The sequence below is a fragment of the Vanessa cardui genome, chromosome 17 (genome assembly GCF_905220365.1).
Source record: "Vanessa cardui chromosome 17, ilVanCard2.1, whole genome shotgun sequence".
NCBI lineage: Eukaryota > Metazoa > Arthropoda > Insecta > Lepidoptera > Nymphalidae > Vanessa > Vanessa cardui.
Window position 1 is genome coordinate 10786429 of NC_061139.1, and position 16067 is coordinate 10802495.

At 33.6% G+C, this 16067-nt stretch overlaps 1 protein-coding gene across 6 annotated transcripts in view; it reads left to right on the top strand.

Annotated features, from left to right (window-relative positions):
* LOC124536838 (atypical protein kinase C) overlaps positions 1-16067 on the top strand; it is a 239611-nt gene that overhangs the window by 117892 nt on the left and 105652 nt on the right. The window contains exon 2 of one of the 6 annotated variants that reach the window (XM_047113470.1): positions 2448-3088. The exons of the other annotated variants lie outside the window; for them this stretch is intronic. Coding sequence (XP_046969426.1) covers positions 2515-3088 — 574 coding nt within the window. The 5' untranslated portion in view covers positions 2448-2514. The remainder of the gene's footprint in view (positions 1-2447; positions 3089-16067) is intronic. 6 annotated transcript variants of the gene reach the window in all.

Below are 16067 nucleotides of genomic sequence, written 5' to 3' on the forward strand. Positions count from 1 at the left end.
AATATAAACATTGTGCAAACACGAGAAGTAAAGATAAACAAACTCGTAACACCAAGTTTCCGTCATCGTAAAATCAATACAACCTCCTTTGAAGAAGGTTTATAGTAAAATCTTGCTATACGAATTGAAAAATTAAACTCTCATGAATAACAGCCTAATATTCGTTGGTGTTGATGATACATACATAATCATTTAATTGTATGTAATAATGTTTATTACATTAGTTAGTGGTAATTATATACTAATATTATACATGTGAAAGTTAATATGTGTGTTTCGCTTTCAAGGGTAAATCTTAAAACGAATTTGTTAAAATTTGTTATGAAGCTTTGTCCCCAAGGAAGAATATCGCCTAGTTTAATCACCCGCAAGCAATATGGTGTTGCAGATTTCTTTGGAATGTGTTAGTCCCTTTCTATCATATGAGCCTCCTGCTCGTTTGCCCTCTATAACATAAAAAAAAAATTTACTACTAGTAGGTCACAATGACTCGGATAGCAAGAATATCATATACAGCCGAACTTGCTGTAAAAATTTTGTCAGTCAGATCAATGTCATAAAACTGTCTGGCTGTTTACGAAGCTCGTGACGGATCAACGTGCGACCGCATCATTTTATCTGCATCTATGCAAGGGAGGCATTGTCCGACAGATGCCTGTTTTGACAACCCTTAGATTTTAACATTACAATTTTTTATCTGATTGCTCCTAAATAAAGTTTTGTTGGTCGATACCAATTTTTTTCACTTTTTCCTTTTTTTTTTTCTATACAGCCGTAGCCGTAGTCTCTGAATGGCCAGTAACTTTTTTCCGCTCTTTAATATTAAATCTTTGTTAAATGACAACAATTTAATAAATTTCAATTAAGAATCCTCTTCTTTTTCTTGCACATCTGTGGCCAGTGTTCTACAAAATGAGACCATAGCAACTTTTCTGTGTGCAGCTTATATCACCAAATAGCTTTCTTACAAAAAACTCAACAGTATTTGTTAATTTTTGCAAATTATAATAGAATATCAATAAATTTTGTATTATATTGTGAGTCAAACTGTTACCAGAATTAACCTCTGTGTATTTTCCAAACCGTATAAAGCGAAATATCACTCGATTTTATCAGCACAATGAGATATAAAATGAGGCTCGCCGGTCGTGAATGGAAGGATTATTCGTGTGCCCGAATTAATCTCATCGCTACTGTATCGCTAGTTTGTTCTCGGTCATTTAGAGCGTTATATCTGAAATTGCGCCAGCGTTGAAGCTTCATATATCCCATCATACGTATACGTATTTCATCAATGTTTATCTTCTATATAATTTATTTCGATTGAAACAAGCTACCCGCCCTGGCTTTGCATGAGTGCAATATATTTTCGATATTACATTAGAAACTTCTAAATTTATCAGTGTTTCTTTACTATATTGACCATGTATTATATATACACAACATCACAATACCTTATAACCCCCCTCTCAAATCACTCTATCTATTAAAAAAAACTGCATCAAAATAAGTTGCATAATTTTAAAGATCTAAGCATGAATATTGACAGATAGCGGTAAGCAACTTTGTTTTATATTATGTAATGTATATACTATGTATAAATAACATTTTGTCACAAATAAACGCCGGCAAAAAATTAAACACCACAAGAAGGCGCTCCTCTAACAAGTTTCATTTGTTTCCGTTACCGAAATACAATATTTGCGTCTCGATTACGACCGAAAACAGACACGATAAAAACGTATTACGCGGTCTGAGGGCGCCTTTCGTTCTGAAACGTAAAGGCACCACAACGGAAACTTCCGCAACGAAACGCCAAACTTTCCCCATTCGGAAGCTACGATCGTGCAATCAATAAAAAACGTACTGATTGAACGGACCGCCACGCCCGTACAACTCGGACTAGGGGATTAAAGAATAATAAGAACGGCTATTCATTTATCTAGTATTTCTTTTTTTTATTCCCTTCTCTTTTGTTATATAAACTTATACGACTGTATATCTGGTGGCCCTAGGTTGAAATTCCTTGTCGGGTCAGTGAGAACAAAATTAATAATAAGTTTGTTGTCAAGAAATTCTCAATAAGTCCTAAGAGCTATGAAGTTTGGCAGTAAAACGGTTATATTGGGACTATAGAGCGTTTTTGTGTTTGTGGCGCACATTTGTGGACTATAACATTCGGATTAACTTTGAGATTGGCCGTCGAGGCCTTTATTCGGTCAGAAGTATCAAATCAGGAAAAAGTAGAATAATCATTAATCTTGGTTTGAACTGGCAAAACTAAGAAACAAGTCTAGTAAACATATGTGAAGTAAAAATGTGCTCATTTACTTAGTAAAGGTACTTTCATAACGCGTTTATAAAGCTTTGTTTCGACTGAGTCGTCAAAGGAGATCAGGTTCGCTTACATAGTCCTCTCCCCGCTCTAATGCTTTGTATTCTTATAGTCAACTAAGTCTTCCTATATATGGCTAGTGGTCAGTGCTAAACGGTGAATAGAATATATAAATTAAAATGGCGTGGGGATATTGGTCGGCATCTTCTGTTCTGCCCGATCGCGGCCGGAGCCCGCGCCGAGCTGGCACATCGGTGGTGCACTCACACCCCAATCCGCCGACGGCGAGGGAAGTTATGGAAACACACGACGAAAGCATTATTCACACAGCGTCAACGTCTAGGGACAGCCGTGATCACTCCGCTTCCCCGCACTCGTCGTCAAATGGTGGTCACTCGCACCACCACGAAGTGCGACACGCTGTGCCCGCCAGCGCTTTATTCGGCGAGAGTTATGGAGAACTTTCTAGAAGGCCCTCACTCGATCTCGGGTCAGTGCGAAGTGCTTTAGCCTCGTGTTCGGGCGGGGGAACGCTAAGTGCAGGGTCTACTTTGACGCGTGGTGGTACACTCGCTGATTATCTCCCGCCGACGCCCTGTCCTCACCACCACAGAGTGTACGTGGACCACCACAAACACTACGAACAGCCAATTCAACCTGTACATGTGGGCGTGCCTCATCACTCACATTCTCACGGCTCGAGTAGACACCACACGGACGACGAAGACGATCTCGAACCGGCTTACGCAACAGGTACGCTTTTGTAGAGTATTGTATGAAAACAAATCCTTTCCTTTTCATATATGTGTTAGTTAGATAGATTAAGTTTTTCTTTATATTTGTCTGTCATTTGTGTAACCGTTACGGAATTGGATCGTTAGTCGGGCGTGGACGAGGACGCACCATCAGGCGCCGAATGGAAACCCGCGATGAATGGTCCGACGGAAGTAGGCCACAGGCCACGAAACACATTAACGGAGTAAGACCGAAGTTTAATTAACACGATACTTGGGAATTGTCGCCAAATTTCTGAACTTTTAGTGCGCTTGCCCACGATAACGTTCTTGAATAATAAGTTGTACTGCTGAAATATTATAGCATTCTTAGAAGTTATTTTCATCAGTCTCGTGTATGTTTTTGGCGATAAATTATTAAACAAATATTTTTTTTTAATAACTGTAAGAAAGTGTTTCATTGTTATATTTTTTATTAAAGAATTTGTATGTTTGAATGACATAGGGAATCAGATTAAAAGTGAAGCATAACTGGTACCTTCTGTATCTTATAAACAAAACACTTTTCTTTAATATACAAGATGCATAAGTGAATTATGTTTATTTAATGTATTATGTAATATAATGAGAAAGATGCATTAATTACTGAAACTACTAAGATACTTTGATCATGAATATTTTCATCTTATGCTATGATAATTTCATTATTTTTCATAAAATTTTTTTTTTTATTAAGTATATATTTAGTTATTTACCCAGCCGTGGATGTGTTTCTTTAAAAAAATATATTTTTTAAAGATAAATTGCGTATTTTTGTTTTAAGTAATGTATTTTTATAATAATTATATTGAACGATTACTTACAATATGCGACATGATAATGAATAATATCATGAATGAATGACATGAATAATTTTATTAAAACAAAGTCAAGTCAACGATACTAACAAAAGCTAGATCGGATTAAACAATAGACGTGGAAAGACATAAGCGACTGTGGGCCTTGATACGTCACTCGTCTTACTTTCCGATGACGTCAGATAATTTCTCTTGAATGCACAGGATATGGATCTATGTCGTTATAAGTTAAAATTGGATGATAAGAAAAAGTTGCAAATTTCATTTATTTGTAATACTATTTTATGTCATTCATTTGTTTTTGCCCAGTTCCCTTCGGTGATTTATCGATGTTTTTAGTCGAATGTTCCCAAAATTATCCTAAAACGAGTGGTACTTTCGAGTAAGAAAATAAATGATAATGAATAATAGGGGTATATATTAATTTATATTAGGCATATTTTAAAATTATCCCCTTTTAAGACAGGCTTGTAAAAACAGATTTTATTGTCTATTTAATTTTAGGACAATTAAGCATGTTTTGTCCATAAACATTTGCAATATGCCAGATGTAAGCAATAATTCTTATGTTATTTATTTAAAATATTTTGCATCCACCTAAAACAATACATTGCAACCCTCGTTTGTTTTTACAAACACCCACGCCATTTTACCACAACTGAATCGAGCAAAACATTTTTGCCCTCAATAAAAATATAAGAAGAGAAACGAGTCTTTAACGTAACGACAAATTTTATTCCCATAGCACAAAAGGCAGCAAGCGAAATTACTTCAAACGTTTTAACAATGTTCAGGTAACATTGTAGGCGTCCTAGCCCCTAGCGACGTAGGCCTTACTTCGACCTACTTTGAACTAGTACCTATTTGTACGAACACGTTAAAACTTTTAAAATGTTTCTTCGGGCTGTGTAAACTGAACTATTTTTACTAAGTGAAGGCAACATTCTTTTCACAGTCTAGCTGAAGTCATTAGCATCACTGTCCCTCACATCTATCTCTTATCTTTTCAAAGATATTATATATATTTTTTGTCTATTCATACGATGGCATCAGTATGATGGATGCGGTATTTTCATTCGCGAATGAAATATTTATAAATCAATCTTTTCAATTCATTTTAATAGATGATGTGCGCTTTTGAAATGTCTATTGAAGTTATTGAGTACTTTTAATATATGCATGCATTCATGTGTTTAAAAGGACTGTTTTATATTAATGTTTATCTTATACTTTTAATTTATATAATAATAATAATATTTTTCCTACTTAGGAATATAGTAAAATTTTTAATATGTATTTAGTATCGTTCTCAACAACACTATAATTTATTTTATATAAGGAATACTGTTAAATTATATTTAGTTAATTATGAAAAATATTATCATTTATGACATTAACAGTACTTAAGAACTTTTTAATTATGCAATGTTGTGTCTTATTCTTTCGAATGTTATATTACAAAAAGAGATAAAACAATGCTTAAATAAATATAGCTAAACAATGCCTATAAAGTAAGTTAGTTGATATTAACGTTTAATTATTGGCATAAATATAACAGCAAAACTAGTGGTGTTTCGACACCTTCGAAGACATTAATATTAAACAATTACCAAAGTTATTTTAAACTTACTACTAAAACTAAATATACAAGATAATATTTAACTAAGTTTGGTCGTTCTTCAAACTACAAGTATCAAATATTTTATAGAATAATTCTTATAAAAATATCGTATGATAATTGGTAGCTGAAGTCATTTGTAAGGACATTGCATAAAGCCCTCATTTATAAAATCGAGATAAAAAAACGTATAGATCTTGTCTGCAATAACACTAAAAGAAAATAAAATAACTGTCTGTATGTGGGGCACAGCTGGGCTTTAGCCTTTTCAGGAGATGGCTTAAGGTATTCCTCGATGCCATCCATCGTGTGTTCGATACATGTGGGTTTCCTCATATGTTTTTCTTCGTCTGCGAATCGAACAGGCTGCTGGATCGTCCTGTTATAATGCATCTGTGGCCCCTTTGCTCCTGATGTCCCCATGAGGCAACGGTTAATTTCGTTCCTTTGCCATTACTCGTCAGTGCGTTTTTCAGCGTGCCCATCCCAGCTGCCGATTACTTTTGTGCAGTCTTAAATAAAAAACGTGTAGTCCTCACACATCCCTGGTCCCAAGGGCTATGCCGTATTTTTTAACCTGGTAACGTCGCCTGGCGAGATCCATCCTTCTTCAAAGATATTTTCCAAAAAGCCGCGCCTGGTCGTTCCTGTGTTTGTCAGAAGGTTACTTGCCAGTAGAACTCTGTCCATAGTAACTCAGTCTTTGATAAAGTTACATCCAATTATATTCCCATGTCAAAAGTGAAACTGGAAGTTCCAGTTTCAGTCTGGAGCAGATCAATAATAAAAATTAAATTAAATTTTGTTCATAAGCGATCCACATTTTCATAGCTGAGATATGAACGGTTGACTGAATGAATGCAAGAACGTTTCGCGGCGAATGTAATTATTCTCATTCACCTGCCGGGTAAGTTAACAGCGACCGAGTTGCGACCTACTTCACTTCATTCAATTATTTATTTTACGCATTTTATAAACGGGTTACCATTTAAGTTATGGTATATTGTTTTGGAAATTGAATTTTTTATTTTTTATTGCTTTAATGGTGCATGATGCTCTTTCTATGATAAATCTTGATCCTTATATATTCGATGTATTTGAGAGTTTGTTAATGTTCAAAGGATCAAAAGTAATTAAATTCAAGACATGATGTATATTAGTTATAACTTAATTGGTATTCGCTTGAAGTAAATTTACATCCATTAAATATCTGGGCAGGATAAAGGCCTTCCTAATGGAGTTAGAAGCTTATTCTATCACGTTAATCCATTGGGGGTTGATAAATTTTCGATGTATGCAGATTATCTGATGATGTTTCCATTGCTGTAGAGCACGAAAATAAGTATAATATATGTTTTGTTTTTCACTCAATTCTTATCGTTTCTATCGATAATCGAATTGACGCCTAAAAGTTTACTTCAAAGATACAAAACCACAATCATATAGAAAAAAACACATAACATCGAAACGTCAAGAAAAATATAATTTAGTACATCAAATGAAAAAAACCTTACCTTTTCGTAACAGAAAAGTAAGGTAATTAATTTTTGTAACTACATTCGATCGTTATATATATTTTTTGTAATCGTACTCGAAACACTCGAAAAGCAAGTGTAATGTGATTATAAATCCTATTTTCTCATTAATCACAATGCAGCTCAGTTATCTAATAAAAGCAATAATTGGAAGTCGGGTGTCAGTTATATTGACTGTTGTACGTTTCGGAACGCGCGTTAATCTCTCGAATGTCATCACATATAACATTAGACGACGGTATTATTATTATCGAATATACGTCTCATTAAAGTTGAACACACGTTAGCCCCACGAATTCCACTCTGGAGACATTTCGCTCGTAACGTTCCATTCGAAAAAAGAATCTGCTATTAAATTGTTTTTTTTTATTCCTATTAATAACTGATTCAATAATCAATCTGATCTGATATCGAAGAACTGAATAATATAATATTCATTATGAATTTGTGAAAAATTGCCGTTCTGAACTTTAAAAAATTAACTTAAAATAACTTAGCATTGCTCTAGCTGTCTAAGCTGTCATATAAAAAAACAATGATGTAGATTATTTTTTTTTAATATAAATTTTGTATACATACATATATATGAATAAGTTCGTGCAGATCTACGATACATACGATAGATGTAAAATAATAGCTCGTCGAAAAAAAGACGTTTTAAATCGATAATTCACAAAATTCGTATAATCGAGATATTTTGATATGAAATAAATTCAATGACATGATAGTCCAAAGGGCGGCGTGTTTACGGGTACATTCAGAAAGTATATATATTTTTCTTTTCTTTTATTTATTTTGCCTGAGCGAAGCCAGATCTAGATCTATCCGGACTTATCTAGTTATTTATATACAACAATGATTTTTTTCCATATGAAATAATTCACTAAACAATACATTAGCGTAATTTATAATCAACTCGCGAACCAATGATTGTTCCTATAAATTCAATACTCAATTTCGTTGCGGAAGTAACCGTTCATACCGGAGCACGCGTTTATACACCATATATATGAAATATAAGCAACTTTCCTATAAATTATATATTAATATCCGAATATTATAGGCATTGTTCTGAAATGAATTAAATGCCCCCATGTTTCGCGTGACTCAATACATTGAACGTAGACGATTTTTATGTATTTAATTAACTGTAATTTATCGTTCGTAATTTAATGTGAAGTAAGCTTTTTGCGGCCAATGTGTTCTTCCAGGAAATATTAACCACTTGTAATTGAATATTTTTCGACGTGCGATAAAATCTTTGAACGAATTGATTCATGTCAAGGAAATATTCTTAACCATTTCTCTGCTAAAAAATATTTACTCTAGCCTAAATTTTTTTTTAGCCTTTTTAAATGAATTACTGTTTTTTTAATCTATCTAATAAATGGCTCGTTTTTTTGTTTCAGAATATCTATGCATAAAATAAAATTGGAGTGTCTGTTTGTAATATTAAAATATGTATTGATACACATACCAAAATAACATTTTTTACAATTTTTGTCTGTTTGTTCCGGCTAATCTCTGGGAAGCTGGACCGATTTTGACAGGACTTTCACTGGCCGATAACTGATATAATAGGGAGTAACTTAGGCTTAATTTTTTTTTTTTAATTATATTTAAAGGCGTACAAGGTCGCGGGCACAGCTAGCATTGGTATATTATGTTCCATTAAATAAAATATTAGAATTAATTGGGTCCTATAAAAGGAATTTAATAATCAGGCGAATATTTTTTCCTAACACCAGCCTTACCAAAGAATTACTAGCAATTAAGTTATGTAAGACTTATTTTAACGTTAACATTTCAACCATTAATTTTAATCGGTATGTTGGTATACCTGTATTTTAGTAATGGTACGGTTTGTTAATGTTGGCAACGCGAGTGTGGATTGACAGGATGTCATTAGACGAGCAGTGTGCAATGACCCGGAGCGATGCATCCGTAATTATAATATCGAAAACCTTGGCACCAATAGAAACCTCCGGCACTTAATCAACATCCATACAAATAATTTATGTTCACAACTCGTATACGCCCGCGGCTTCGCTTTTAAGGTGTTGGTTGTCACGTGTCAGGCAAAAATGAAGCCTATGTCCTTTCTTCGAGTTCGGTATTCGGTTTAGCGAGTTGGTCGTGAAAGACAGACAGATAGACGAGAGACAAATAGAGTTACTTTCACATTTATAAGAAATAAAATAATATAGATTCTGTCTCTATATTAAATATTAATTACTAGCTGTGCCCTCGACTTCGTGCGTGTTTAAAGTTAACAAAAAAGGTTATTGTTGTAGCCCAAGTTACTCCTTATTACATCAGCTATCTACCAGTGAAAGTCCCATCGAAATCGGTCCAATCGTTCCAGAGATTATCTGGAACAAACAGACAGTGAAAAATTTGTAAAATAATATTTTGGTATAAGTACAGCGTATACATATGTACATGTGTTAATATTACAAACATACACTACATTTTGATTATAAATGTGATAGATTATTTACCTATATGTAGGTATATCAATTATAATATATTTACAGTTGTCGCTTTAATTCTTACGAGTCAATCCTTAAAAGGAGCCCACTGAAAAAATCAGTGTTGAAGCTCGAGAGTCTGTTATGTCGGCTTTTAGGTTACGGACATAAGCTGAGTGACTATCCTGTTTGTGACGTCACACTGCTGTGAAAATAAAATGCAACCTGCTTTTGGTTATTTTATAAAATTTACTTTTTTATCTGTGTTCTTGTAATGATTTTAATAAATGATGTCGTTGTTATTTTTGTCAGTTGAATATATCTATTCTATTATATCTACAAAAAGAATAATTTACCAGATAAATAATAAGCCATACGATTCTTCGTGGTCTATTAAGCCATAACAAACGACCGCAAATATTATTTCTACTTTTGTCTTTGTGAAATATTTTTTCACCGTCTACATATTTATTTTCATTTCTTTTACAATTTCCAAACGTATAAACGAAATCGTCTTTGCAATAAAAGATGTCATTAGTATAATCTCATTTGTATTTTTTATCTGTGTTACTACTACTACTACTGCATTCATCTCACGCACACTAATACATCTTGCGAACGTGAGGGTCACTCATACTAATACACGTCTATACGACATAACGTTATACAAATATACGTTATATACTCGTAATATACTATTGTTATCAACCATAAATTATTATTGAGCAGTATTTGATGTTTAGAAAAGGTTTTTTGGATAAAAATGTTTATCAATTCGTTAATTCTTTGATATCATTGATATTATAATTTAATTTGGTTATTATGTAAAAATGCTGTTACTTGCAATATCAACGTTAATTATAATAATTTCATGTTATTGAAGATTTTATCAGGAATGAAAGGCGGTCATTCGGAAACGATCCAATATTTGAAGTGAATGGCCCCAGAGATCTATCTCAGCACTCACCAGATCCTATCTCACAGCAACAAGTTCACACTTTATTGTTACCGTTGAAAAATCGACTTTAATGTTTGTCAAATAAATCTTAAAATCAGTTGTTCAATAGCATTCGAAAATCGTCGATAAAGAAAATTCAACTTTAGGTCAAGTCGCTTAGGTATAAATTCGGTCAGAGGAATTTCGTTACAATAGATCTTGCATTTATACTCGGAAATAGAAATTACTCTTCAAGTTGTTATTTTCATTACAAAGAGTTCCTCTCGATTGAGTTTTTCGATGTTGGCGAAAGAATCGGTCTGTTGATACAGTTTTATTAATTGAATTACAAACAAGTTCGAAATTTAAAATTAATTGTAAAAAAAAAATAGCTGAATTAATTGTCAACCAGCGTCACGTGGCAAGATTTAATTTGACCCCCAATAAAAAGGTCATTTATTTTCAATGACGAGACTGACTGTATACCTTGGGATTATTAATCGTAATGTTTCTTGTACAGGCTTATACAGAACCCTACAGTCGAGTAAAGTTCAGGCTTTATCGTTAACGAAACAAATATTCAATAGTTTAATTTAAGTTTTTAACTTTTAATTATACATTGAATTCTGAAGACAAAGACTGATTTTCTACTAATTAGCAAGTATTGAAACTACAATTGTCGTCTGAAAGACTTTGTGAGTTTTTATTGATTTGGGAAACATAAATAAGAGACTTACAGTTTAGTTGATGGTGTTGAGAACGTCCGTCTGGGTAGGTACCACTTACCCAATACATACTCTACCTCTATACATCAAAACATAGTATTATTGTGGTCCGGTTTGAAGGGTGAGTGGACCAGTTGAACATGCATATGGCAATTATGTAAGGAGGGGTGAATATTTCTTACAGCATAAAGGCTATACGCGATGGTACCATCTACCATCAGGTGGTCAAGTTGTCTGGACAGACAACCTATTTACTCCGTAAATAAAAGTGATATGTGATATTTTCTATAATGATTTCGACTCGTTAAGAATACACGAATCAGAATATATCACCGTAAGTCGAGTTTAAATATTTAACGAGATACAAAGTGAATGGCACAGCTGAGAATAAAGATGAAATGTAGGATATGGTAAACATAAATTAAACACTATGACCTATTTCCGAAGATATTCCAAGAAGCATTATTAAGGTCAAACTGGATTCGATCCAAATAAAATTGGAAGCTATTCAGCAAGTAACATCGCGTAACCTAATTACTTTGCGAGCACTCGGATACTAGATCATACGAACAAATAAACATTTATCGAATCGATACGACGGGCCGTAATGGTTCAGTTGATAGAAAATTGCGTCCTAAGTGAAGGTTGGGGGTTCACAAATAACAAAAGTTCCTAATATTATTATTAATAGATCGGGGAGATTACGGTCCCCTTGGGGTCCGAGTGTCGATGACGTGATTCCAACGGCTACGCCCACCGACGGAAATTTTCACTTTATAATTATATCGAGCATTCCTCGATAATAATTCTTAATGAAAATAAATTCATCATCATTACATAGTATATAACAAAGTCGCTTATCGCAGTCTGTCCCTATGTATGCTTAGATCTCTTTAAAATTACGCAACGGATATTAATGTTTTTTTTTTTTTGTAAATACAGTGATTCGAGAGAAAGGTTTTTGTATATAACATATGGACAATATAGTAAAGAAACGCTGATAATTGTAGGAGTTTCTAATATAATGACGTAAAAAAATCCTGTAATATATTTAGTATCAGTATTGCACCCGTGCGAAGCCGAGGTGGGTCAACAACAACAACAGCCTGTAAATTCCCACTGCTGGGCTAAAGGCCTCCTCTCCCTTTAAGGAGAAGGTTTGGAACATATTCCACCACGGTGTTCCAATGCGGGTTGGTGGAATACACATGTGGCAGAATTTCTATGAAATTTGTCACATGCAGGTTTCCTCACGATGATGTCCTTCACCGCTGAGTACGAGATGAATTATAAACACAAATTAAGCACATGAAACAGCGGTGCTTGCCTGGGTTTGAACCCGCAATCATCGGTTAAGATGCACGCGTTCTAACCAATACGAACGAATGGATTAGAACTTCAAATTTAATTTGTATTCAAGCGTAATGTGATGGAAAATGTCAAAACCGGCACGTATTATTTCGGTTTTAGACGTGTTATTTGAATCTGTCCCCGCTGCTCATTTAATACACAGAGAAAGCCTTTTATAAAACACCCAGTGGAAGTATTTCGTTTACTGATTACTGGTAGTCGCCCGCGGTTTCGCTCGTATTTAAGGGTGTTGGTTTTCGTTTGTTAGACAGAAAAAGTAGCCTATGTCCGTTCTTGGAGTTCAAGTTTGCTTCATAACAAATTTCATCGAATTCGGTACAGCGGTTTGGTTGTGAAAGAGCGACATACAGACCGAGCTACTTTCACTTTTATAATATATATAGATAATGTATCTGTAAGTGTTTATGATTATAAGTATATTCAATTACCATTTGGTATATTTAGTGCAGATTTTTTTTAGTTATTTTTTTGTATACATACATGTTTCTATTTTATACGTTACTCCGCCGGATACAGGATATCGGGGTTGGTCATGCGTGAAACGTTATTTAACTCAAATAAATATATAAAGATAATAAAAATAAATGATTGTCCATTCGCTGTGACCTGCTCGAGTCGCCGGGCGCAGATTAAGATATATTATATTGTTTGTATGTAATTGTTTTGCCATCGATTCGTGCCGATTTTTGTCCTAAGTGAGGTAACCGCCTCTTTATCAGGTAGTTTAGCGTCTCACAATAAGTTCATAATTGATTGGTAGAATAAAGATACATCTATGATGATACGATTGTGTAGGACAGTCAAATGATAAAATTAATAAATTACTTCGGTTGAGAAGTTAAGCGTTACTACTACTAAAATATAAGAAACTCAGTAATTACTCTTTGTAAAAATGACTGTAAATTACATAAAGCTTAACTAGCTTTATTTAACGAACATAATATAATCAGCATAATATCAAATCTCTTAGAACGGTTAATGTATGTGAATGAATACATTTATAGTAAGAGCATCATAATTGTTCAATTAATTTAGAAATACATAATATTTAAAGCTCTTTGATGTATTTATTTGTAAAAAAAAAGAGAAAGATTAACTGCTGAAATAATTATCCAACTCAATAAAGACTAAGAGTAACTCCCCTCCTTTTACAATTAACGGATTATAATTACCGGGGCGGTCACGTCGTCCACCCTATCCGCTACGCCGACTGAATATATACGAGCCGTGCTCCTCGCGAACCTTGGCCCTAACTCCTCGCCAATATGTTTAGTTATCTAGATTTATCCCGGTCTATGAGTTACCATTAATTTGTTACGTGAGAAAAATGTTAAAGTTATGTTTATACGAGTTTTCGTGCATGACAGTACGTATGAAAGTTATGACGTTATTTTAATTATTTTGTCAAATCAGTCTTAAAAACGACTAATATAAAAGTATATATAATATATATTAGAATACCTACTTCTGTTGAGATAGGTAGACTGTATTTTTTAAATGTTGAAAAAGAGTAACTACTGAGTTTCTTGCCGGTTCTTCTCGGTATAATTTACTTTCCGAACCGGTGGTAGTTCACTTAATTGTTAAATGACGATTCAAAGTGCTTGTAAAAGCCTACTTGAATAAAGTTTATTATGATCTCTGTTTAAACGATAAGGCTGCCTGTTGTACATCTTTCTTGAATGTGACTTACGTATGTGTTCATTGGCGTACAATAAAGAGTATTTTAAATATCTGAATCTACTCGTATCTAAACATCGGATATTAAGTCAATGATTAAAAATGAAAGCTTTTGTTAAATATAATACAATAAAAGTGTTATTTGAATTTATTTAAATATATTATTATTTCATGATTGTTTAACTTCTTGTTACATGGCTTTTAGTTTAAACAGGTTTACGAATAATGTAGACTTCATAAAACAGCAGGTTTACATCGAAATTATAATATTAATTAGTTTACGCATGCCCCACACAATAGAATATCTAAATTATTTATTTGATCCCAAGTTCTCTCAGCGTTCGAGAATATTGCTATTTTGTACCGTCAACAAAACCCTTAAGCATCCTGAAAAATAAAATAAAAATATCAAACAACAATTTTAGATTCCCTTTCATTCATAAGACAATGGTTTGAATGTGAAATTCTCTTAAATTATATTAAATTTATGATTTTCATTCCTTTGCCATAATGCATTTGAAAATTCATCTCAGATTGATAAATGGCTTATAGCGTATCTATTACATTTGGAGTCGGTACTTCCTGTAAACTCTTTAGATGGGATTTTGAAGAATCATTCCAATGGTCATTTAAAAAAAAGTAAAGTAACAGCCTGTAAATTTCCCACTGCTGCTGCTGGGCTAATGGCCTCCTCTCCCATTAAGGAGAGGGCTTGGAACATATTCTACTATGCGGGTTGGTGGAATGCACATGTGGACGAATTTCAATGAGATTAGACACATGCAGGTTTCCTCATGATGTTTTCCTTCACCACCGAGCACAAGATGAATTATAAACACAAATTAAGCAAAAATATATAGTGGTCAGCTAGCCTGGGTCTGAAACCGAAATCATTGGTTAAGATGCACGTGTTTTAACCACTGGGCCATCTCGGTAATTTGATATGCGTCAATCCCTTTTTGGATGATACTTTGAGTCGAACCTTCGAAGCTACAATACGGGACGCTGTGAGGCTTCCCGGCCGTGTCGATGTGATGATGTGTGTCGTGTGGGTGTTTGTGTCCGTTGTTACTTTTGATTTTCCATAACACAAGTGCTTTAGCTACTTACATTGGGATAAAAAAAATCACTTAATATTTTTAAATAACACAGACTCTTCGATTATTTGCGTTGACTTTCGTAAAATAAAGTTTAAATACCTATTGCATGAAGATTACTTCAACAAAAACAGAAATTAAAATAAATTCATTAATCAAAATAATAATATTTACAAATCAAATTGAGACACGGATTTGAATAATGGGATATTTTTTTTTTATGATTTTTATTTTGGTTATTTTCACAGTATTATGTCATATGGCATATTACTTTGGGGTAACGCTGCAGATATTGAATCTGTCTTTATTTTACAAAAGAGAGCAATTCGGTTTATTTATCATCTTGGAGCTAGAGACTCTCTTCGGGATGTTTTTAACAGAGTAGGAATACTTACTGTTGCGTCGCAATATATTTACAACAATATCATGTATATTCACAGTAACATTGATCACTTTGATAAAATCAGTGATAATCATTGTATATGCACTAGAAGTAAGGATAAACTTATAACGCCAAGTTTCCGACTCCGCAAAGTCAATAGATCCTTCTTGGGGCAAGGTATCCGTTTCTATAATAAAATTCCGCAGAAATTTTTAACTTTGCCGTTTAGTAAATTCAAATCGTTTGTTAAAAATACATTGGTAGAAAAAGCATACTATTCGATACAAGATTTTGTAGATGACAAAAAAGCGTGGAGTTAATACCT